The sequence below is a fragment of the Chironomus tepperi genome, unplaced genomic scaffold (genome assembly GCF_022539635.2).
Source record: "Chironomus tepperi strain 1889 unplaced genomic scaffold, CSIRO-AGI_Ctep_v1 contig_335, whole genome shotgun sequence".
Lineage (NCBI taxonomy): Eukaryota > Metazoa > Arthropoda > Insecta > Diptera > Chironomidae > Chironomus > Chironomus tepperi.
This window is the reverse complement of record NW_027226457.1, coordinates 2,543,027-2,552,644: the sequence shown is the minus strand read 5'-3', so window position 1 is coordinate 2,552,644 and position 9,618 is coordinate 2,543,027. Positions and strand designations below refer to the sequence as shown.

The following is a 9,618-nucleotide window of genomic DNA, read 5'->3' as shown; positions in this document are numbered from 1 at the left end:
CTTTAGATGATGTGCAATGTTGCTTCAACTTGTTGGTTACGAGATTTAACTACAACGACGACTTACTTGGTCAAAATTTGATTAAATTATGAATTTTTCTTCAAAACTTCTGAAATTTGTTGAAGGGGCTTAAACTATGAATTCGCCGTTCAAGGCGAAAACACTTTGAATTCGCTCAAATTTAAATTTTCAAACAAAAAGCCGTTAGAAATCGTTACAAACCTGAAATTTTGAATTTCATGGCATACTTCAATTAAAACGTGTTTTTTTCCCTTCGCAGCAATCATCATTTTGATCAGAATCACTAAATTAAACCTGAAATTAATACAGTCCAATAAAAACTCCAAAAATTTACAATTTTTTTTAAAATTTTTTTAAATAATTTATTTACAGCTCGTTCCTTTATCTTAAAGAAATTTTAAATTTTTGTTGGCGAAATGTAAAAACACAAAAGAATTTTTTAAGTAAATTTCTAATCTAAAAATGTTGATCATAATCTCTATATCTCCTAGTATTATAATTATGACTACTTCCTGCTTGATAAGGATTCTCATTCCATCCTTCATTCCAATTTGGTTCCATGAACCGATTCGTACCACTACTACTGTATGGATGGTGTGGTTGTGCGTGATGTTGCTGCTTTGGTTTGAACTCATTGTATGGATCATGGGAATCGTAATAGAACTCATCAGCTTGGTATCGCTGAATGTGTTGCGATCTCCAGCTGTCGTAGATATTTGGATTGCTTCCTTTGGCGGATTGCATGCGCTGAAATGGAAATATTGTAATATTCAGTAAGACTGTTAAGATTTACAAGAAATACTTACTTTAGGCTTAATTTCAGTTCTTCTATCATCCCATGTATCCTCGAGGTTGTAGGCATCTTCTGCACCATAATTTTCAAAACCTCCCATGTGATTCTTATTGAGCTCATTAAGCATATCAGCTGTGAGTGGAGTTGGTCCCTTCTTTTTAGCTGCTTTCTTTCTATTGATAAGCTGAAATGGAATCAAATGAATTTAGCAAATTCTTATGGATGAATCTAAATATCAGTTATCTTACAACTGCAACACCAAAGAGCACACTGCATACAAGTGACAAGAGACCAATGGTTATCATAGCAATGGCCCATTGAGGTAATAAGACATCTTCATCATCTTCATCTAGATTGTTTGTGGCAACTTTTTGAATGACTGGAAGTAAAGACATAGATTAGAAATCTACAGCTGCAAACATCAATCTCAAGCTTACCAATAAAATCAGTTGAAATTGGATCAACGACAAAATTTCCCAATTTATATGCTTCCTTGACAATTGGCTGTGGAAATGCTTCATTCTCATCGTCATTTGGTGCTTTCTTTTCCATTGGAACTGGCTCAAGTGCATCATGGAACAATTTCTTAATTTCCGTCGTGTTCATCTCATTTGGAATGTCTTTCAATTCGATAAAATAGTCGACAAGCACACTTCCTTTACTGAATGCGTCAATTCGAACACTCTTGAACCATTTGCTGAGTATTTCTGATTTGGTATAGACTTCATTCAAGTCAGACTCAAGCTCAGCTGCTAGATTCTTGTATTCTTCTGTATGATGTGTAAGAAGTTCTGGTGACCAATCAATTCCATCAATAATTCTAATTGTTGCAGCCAAACTACAGTCTGTCTTACAAATTGTTGCTTCTCGTGGACGTGGAGTTGTTGTGGTAGTCGTCGTGGTTGTAGTTGTTGTGGTTGTAGTATATTCTGGTGTTGTATATTGATCTGTTGTTGATCTTGCAAGAATTTCCGAAATATCAATTTGCATGGCATTCTTCTGGATCTCTAAGAACTTCTCTAATGAGAATGGAGTTGTTGGTTTTGATGGCCATCCAGTGAACAATGTTGTGGCACGTGTTGGAGGTCCTTTTCTAATTTCAATCTCTGGTGGTTTTGGACCTTCTCCATGATTTGATTTTGGAGTTGTTACTCGTGCAGGCTTCTTGAAAGCTCTTGTTGGAAATACTAATTTACCTGATTTTGTGGTTGATGATGCTTCATCAATTGGTTCCTCTGTTGTTGAGGATGGAGCGTTATCTGAGAATCCAGGTGGGAGAAGATTTGATGCCTCTGTGAATTTAATTTTGTTCAATAAGCTTGAAATGTCTTCCTTAACATCCTCCTTTTCTTCGGATGAAGGTTTAAAGCCTGGAGGCAAAAATTTACTGATGTCATCCTCAATGATTTTAATTTTTGGTATTTCTGTCGATGTTGTTGCTGTTGTTGTTGTTGGTTCTAATTTGAAGCCTGGTGGAAGGAACTTACTCAAATCATCATTTACAATTGGAATAACTTCTAAGCTTTCATTCTTTGCCTTTTCTTTAAAGTCTGGTGGCAAGAACTTGCTAATATCAACATCATCTCCAGTTTCGAATAACTTGCTGAACTTCTTAGTTGTGTCATTTTCAGATTTTGGTAAGTTGAACTTGTCTTTACTCTTCAATTTAAGATCCTGAGTACCTGGCTGTGATTTGAAAGATCGGCTTATTGTGGCATTTCGTGACTTACTAGTAGCCAATTCTTCTTTTGTCGTTTCTGGTTGTGCAGTTGTTGTGCTGAATTTCTTATTCTTAAATGATGGCCTGAGTTTATATCCTGGAGGAAGTAAGCCAGCTAAATCATCATTTGGAGCATCATCAAATGAAATCTTCTTATTAGAACGCTGGCTTGATTCCAGGACTGAGTTATTTTGAGTCGTTGTAATTGGTTCCTCTGTCGTTGTGGTTGTGGTCGTTGGACTTGGTGTGGTTGTTTTAATTGTGACTTTTAAGGTTGTCGTCGTTATTGGTTTCTTCGTTGTGCTTGGTGCTTTTGGACTGAATTTTCTGATCAGCACTAATGGCTTTAAAGTTGTAGTTTCAATTTCCTTTGGTGTTTCCTCTTCTTCGGATGGTGTTGCTTCTGTCGAGCTTGTTGGATTTACAGAACTGCCAGGTTTAGTCTTCTTTGATGAATTGTCTTTAAGAACTGGGAATTCACCACTCAAGACACCAAGTGATAAGTCTGACTGAATTCCATCCAATTTATCAATAATGCTTTCTGTTGATGGCAATGGGATGTTTCTGACTGTTGTTGGAACTGTCGTTGGAGCTTCTTCAAGTGAGTATGCTGTAGTGGTTGTGACTTCTGAACTGTGATAATCTTCCTCATCCTGTACCTCAGCTGATACATTTTCAGCCTCTGAAATTTGAGTTGTTCTTACTTCCGGAATATCAGTAGCACTTTCAACTCCATTAAGAGCCTTCTTATTTGTCAATTCCGATCGACTTTGAATTATTTCTTTCTGTTCTACATGAGGGAATGGCAAGAAATGAGCACCAGAGACACTTCGACTAGTTTGAACCGATGCAATAACAACATAATTGCTATCTGTTGTGGATTTAGTGGGTGATGGTCTAGTTGGTGGATAATTTTCAGCTTCCGTTGTCGTTTCCTCTGCAAACGATTGAACATTTTCCTCTTCAGATGATCTTGGAAACGTTCCATTTACGACAGTCTTAGATGTCACGACAGACACGACTGCTTCACTTAAAATTCGGTTTGGATCTCTAAATGTTGTGATTTCTACTTCTTCCTCACTTTCGGGCTTGCTCGTTGTTGGTTTTTCAGTTGTTTTCACTTCCAGTGCAGCAGTGTCATCCTCATATTCATAATCATACTCGACTTCCTCCTCATCATCATTCTGTTCACTTTTATCATCATTCTTGGGTAAAATAAAGTTATCAAAAATGATTTTCGTATGATCTTCCGGTTTATTTGTTGTTGTAACAGGTGTAGTCGTTGTAGTGATTGGAGTTCTTGTTGTTGGAATGGATGTTGTCGGTGAATAGTTTTTCTCTTTCTTCGCACGATCATCTTCATTCAAAATGACTCCATAATCTTCCTCATAATCAATATACTCAACATCATCATCATCCTCATCTTCGCCGGAATTTTCATCAACTTCTTCCCGTGTATTATCAGCAACATTCAATGCCTTAACAGACAATGGATTTGGTTTCTTGTCTTCATCATTATGTGTTATGTTAACATGATATCCAAGTGGTCTCACATTCAATGTTGATTTTACTTTATTGTTTTTCGTGAATGCATACTTTTGATCATTGTATTCAGCATCTGATTCAGTTTGTTTAGGTTGAGGTCGTTTCGATGTCGTGCTTCTAGAAGCCAAGAAAAAGAGGAGCAAGAATGAGATAGAATAAGAAGTATATAAGTGCATAAATTATTGCTCACCTTGTAATTGGCGTATATCGTGATTTTTTTGCAAGCTCTTCCCTTGATATCTTAGCTCTCGGTGTCGTTGTAATTATTGATGTGGGCTCAACAGTTGTTGTTCTCGGTCGTTGTCTTAAATTCTCAAGAAATCTATCCTTATTACTTTTAATGCTTGTGGAATGACTAGGAACACGTTCGATGCTTCTGTTCTCATCTGAGGTTCTTTGAAATGACGATCCTCCGCGAGATTTCGTTGCTTTAATGTACGTTGGCTTCTCATCGTACTCGTCAATCGGCGACTGCTGTAAAAGATTTTTTTTTGTTCAAGGCATTTGAGGTTAATTTAATAATATTTTTGACAACAACAACGAAATAAATGATTTATAAATTAACATGCCACCCAGGAAATACTTGCAATGTACAAATTCGTGTAGCCCACATCCAAAAAGAATTTTAACGAGGAACGTATATTTTTTTGTCAATAAATTTAGCACGGTTAACAGTTTAATTATCGAAAAACATTCAATAGAATGTGGTGTTTTGGAAACACAAAATCTTGTGCTTATATTGTTGCTGCACATAGAGGCTTTACTAACAATGGTTACTCAATAGTTCATCGACAAAAGCAATTTAATCAAACTTAATATTTTTTTAGAAAAATTGCCAGCATTGTGTGCGTTTTGTCTTGGAAAAATGAAGGACTAGGCTGTTTCTATTGATAGAATAGTAAGACACATAATTATTGAGTATAATGGCTAGAGATCGTGATATCAAAGTAACCATGGTCCATGGCATTGACAGAATTGATCAAAATTTTGAATAAATTGTGAAAAGTTGAATATCAATGACAAACTGGACATGCTGATTTGTTCCTGAAATATGCAACATTTCGTTCATTGATTCTTCTTATTATGTGTCATAACGAAATAGAAGTTTGGCATGTGGGAGTGAAATTGGTAGTTTAACAATCGGGTTCCCGTGTGGACAATTTGATATAATCTCTTGTTATTAACTAGAGCAACGGTCAACTAATGTCGTTTACTCTCTCTGGAATGCTACATTAAGTAGACAATATGTCAAGTTGTCTTTTCGTGGCTGATGTAGCCGAATGGTTCAACAATTGACCAGAAATCTGTAACTTCACTTTTAATTAGGGACGTAAGTTCGATTCCCACCAGAAATTGTTCTTTTGGGGAAATGCTTAAATGGCAAAAAGGTGTTGAATCTAGCTTTAAGCTGGAACTATACCAGCTTCATGCCACATATTTAGATCCAGATAGACCTTTAGACACGATATGCCATCCATGTCACCCAAGAATCTGTCTAACATTCCCATTAAAGTTTGACACATCCAACAAAACTAAGCACCGAATAATTCCACTTCCATAATATGCGTCACGGCACATAAAACTCAAACTTCTAAAACTCGATTATTGCAATTTAATCAGTACTTCATGTTTGTGCTTTTTTTCTTCCTCTTCTTTCGTGACTTAAGCAGTACAAAAAAATATTATTTTTGTCGCGATTAAAAGCAATTTACGCCTTGCCATTCAACTTCAGCAAGCTATGTTAAACCGAGAAAATTATTAGTGCATTCTGAGGTTGGTTTTGAATACACAAAAAAAGAACTATGTCAGTCTTGCATGTACATTGATATGAAGGTGGTGGTGGTAACTAGTAGTAACATTTCCTTACCTCGTCGTAGCTTGTTGTATCCACATATGGATTTAATCGTTGTGGCTGTTGCTGTTGTGCAGATGGTGCAAAATTGTAAGGATTTGACTCAAATTGATATCCGCCATTTTGACGTCCACTTGTTTGACCGAAATTGGAAAATTGTCCTCGACTTGGCAGTGGCGCGGGAGTTACGAATGGTCGTGGTGAAATTTCGAAAGGACTTGGTGATCGAGTTGTCTGTGGAACAAGATACACAAATTAGTTAATATTGCATTAATTAAAATCAAGTAGCTGCTACGGTCTATTAGATTTTACAATAATTACTTTTGCATTAACCGCACAAAAAAGCCATGAATGAACTTCATTGAGACTTTCTATCCAAATATTTACTTAGAAACTATGTTTTGTTGCAATTGGAAGTAGAAGTTGAATCAACAAACATGCAATTCATAATGGAATGAATCGAGAGAATTATTAAATAATTATTGGAGTTCTGTTTTTTTTGAAAGACATCAAATTGAACAATTGTCTACGATTGAGTGTTCAATTGAACAAATATCTGACCTTCATCAAGAAAAAAGCAGCAGCAACAGCAATACATAATAGAATAGGCAATGTCAGATATTTTTGATGCCCATCCTTAAATTGTAGCAAACATTGCAAGCATTGCTGACACATAAACTAAGTTATTTTGATTATTAAATGAGATTAGTATGAGAACTAGTTTGTATGGACGAATGTATTATTATTAATTATAAATAATAAGCGGTTTAGTATGGATTTTTTATACTAATAAGCATGACACTTCCATAACTGCTTAGCAATCTTTGACGTTGTCATAGCAAGATGTTAATTTTTTTCCGGCTACACATATTCGTACGTCATACATGCTTTAAGATTTTGCGACTCTTTTTATTATTCTTATTAAGCTGCTTTAGTTTATATAATGACTTGATGCTTTTTGCAGATCAAAATTGCTGTCAAAGTGCAAATTGTCAAGTATTTTGCTTCTTTGTTCTCTTCAGACATACTTTGTCACTTGTGGATCAAGTATAGACTTTGTAATCTGGTTTAAGTACATATTAATCATGTTCTACAGTTCGTATGCAGGAATGTTGGATCTTAAGTCACTTCCAATAGGCAATTTGGACAATATATTCCAAACTGGACCGCAAATTGTCATTACATCTCTGAAGCATATAACGTGAAGCTCTGGATCAAAGAATTAAAGAACCAGCACTAAACACAAACCAAGAATCGGAAGCAACAATGCTCAAAAACATAACTCAGCAGCATAAATAAGCAGTAATTCTATAATTGCATGATAAATCACTTTTTAATATCATAAAGCCACCACAACATTTCCGATAAAATCTAATACCACATTAGTTAAAGTATCAATTTTATTGTCATGACTTCGTGCGTTTAAATTAAGTCCAAAAAAAGCTCACCAGCAAACAATGAGTCTTACACTTAGCTCTCAAAATTAATAGAACTATAATGTAGAATAATAGAACAATTAAATGTATCTCATATTTGTTCCGCATTTGCGACACTCCTCGATAATCAGAAACCACAAATCCGAAGCGCGTGCGAGACAACTTTTTTTTCAACAACCTCACTTATGTCAAGTCGCAGTTGCTGACTGCTTTAATTCTGTCACTTTTATATTACTTATGAAATCACTTTTTTGTGTATTTTCACACGCTTAATGCTTCATTTTAGTTCCTCTTTTGTTGTGTATTGAACGCTTAATTGAGGAAGAATCGAGGAATTAAATTTTATCCTTGATTAACACAAAACCTCACATGTTATGCTTTTATTAATTCATGCGAGAATTTTTATGGCCAGAATTTACCTGAGTCGAGTACATTTATTGTGCTGTTGGGCATTGCAAACTTAAACTTTCAATTTAATGTGCTAAATACTTGTTTCCGGGAAATTTTTCAACTCGATTCTTTAAATTGCACGTTTTATGAGCAGCTTGTTGCTTGTTAAAAATCGATTTGATTGCAAATTGAAGATTTTTCCGATCGGTTCATGGCTTACTGAGGTCAACTTGATCACAAGTTTGTTCAATATTCTTAAAATGTCTTGAATTGAACCAAGCTTGCTTTCAACGAACTATAAGATACAGCCGAATATTGCGAACCTGTGCATCTAAATGCTAACTTGATGTTCTTAGCCGAAACCTAAATTAAAGCCATTCATGTACTGCTCGGTATAGAAGTCAAGTTCATTATAACAATCTGTTTAAAATTGCTTCTTTAGTACAGCACTACACATATGTAGATCATCAAAGTCATAAGGATTTGATCCGGGTTAGTTGTGTATTTTAATGATCATAAAAGAATCTATAAAGTCCATTTGGCCATAAGAAATAGAATTTAGTTGAGGATTATTACTTGAATTTTATTTCCAAAGCAGTTCTGTGAGTCATTTAAGGTTTTATTAAGTTGTAGCTTGTTAAAGACAGCAAGATAATTGACAATCCTTTCGAATAACTGTTACTTGATCAATAAAAATAGATTTTATTTCCAATTAATGCCTTCAGCACCCACACGAGTACACCAACTAAGAAATGCACAAAAATGTCCAAAATCCATTCACTTTATAATTGCAAAATCATCTCAAACTAGACATTTTGACCATTCATGTCTACAATTAACCTACTATTACAATAATTTGTGCATTATAAAAAAGAGATTAATTTTGCAATTTAGCTCCAATTTAAACTCGCATTTTTTTGTTTTGAGCATAAAAATTTCCACACTTGATTTATGGCTACATCAAATTTATAATTATTTAATTAGCAATAGAAATATTGCACTAGATCAGTGGTGGACAACCTTTTGTTTTTCATGACACACTTTGATTGTAAGTCTCGACAAAAACCGCACACTGCATGCTGCGTTTCATGACAGTTCCAAGAATTTTTGGTGCCGCGACACAAATGTTGTCCACCACTGCACCAGACCACACATAACCATAAAAATGTAATACATTTATTGATTTTATTTAAATTTGAAATCATCGCCATCGCTTCATTGATTGAGCATATAGTTTTTTGCATAATTCATATGGGTTTGCGGTGTCGAGCATGTCAAAATGTTCATGCCATCATAATGAGCATGTGAAATAATGCGAAACAAAATCTTACATGATGCCAAAAAAAATAATGCGAGAAAAGACACAACTAATTTTTTGGGTATGTAATTCCATTATTTCTGAATATCATTATTATTGTACACACTTAATTTAGAAATCAGTCATAAACTACATTTATTTGCGCCTTACGCAGTATAATGATTATGATTGAAAAATTACAAATGTTATGAGACAATTCGCAGACGATTGTGTCAAGTTTGAGTAGTGATACAACATTGAAGCGCCAACGACACAGTTTTGACATTCCCACATTCATGCTGGAAAATATGAACATTGTAAAAATGTATAGTAACGCATTCTGTAAAAGGGAAGCATCTTGGAAAACAAAATTATGACTAATAGCTACTTGGCACGACACTTGCATAAATTTAATAATGATGAGTCGAGAATGAATGTTAATTTAATCGTAAAATATATATAATTACGCATTTTAATTAGATTATGATAGGCTTCTTTGTGTCTTTCTATGGAATTAATCTGGTAGAAGTTTGGAATTATTCTTGACTTGCATCATTTTTTGCA

General features: G+C 34.7%; 1 protein-coding gene across 3 annotated transcripts in view; it reads right to left on the bottom strand.

Annotated features, from left to right (window-relative positions):
- Positions 1 to 350: 350 nt before the first annotated feature.
- The window catches only part of LOC139093273 (uncharacterized), a 35,988-nt gene continuing 26,720 nt past the window's right edge, over positions 351 to 9,618 (bottom strand). The window contains exons 3-8 of one of the 3 annotated variants that reach the window (XM_070643954.1): positions 5,947 to 6,165; positions 4,270 to 4,553; positions 1,252 to 4,193; positions 1,063 to 1,193; positions 828 to 998; positions 351 to 768 (exon numbers count right to left, since the gene is read on the bottom strand). In XM_070643954.1, coding sequence (XP_070500055.1) covers positions 478 to 768; positions 828 to 998; positions 1,063 to 1,193; positions 1,252 to 4,193; positions 4,270 to 4,553; positions 5,947 to 6,165 — 4,038 coding nt within the window. In that variant the 3' untranslated portion in view covers positions 351 to 477. Of the gene's footprint in view, positions 769 to 827; positions 999 to 1,062; positions 1,194 to 1,251; positions 4,197 to 4,269; positions 4,554 to 5,946; positions 6,166 to 9,618 lie in introns of all 3 variants that reach the window. The other 2 variants (XM_070643955.1, XM_070643953.1) reach the window with 2 other exon arrangements.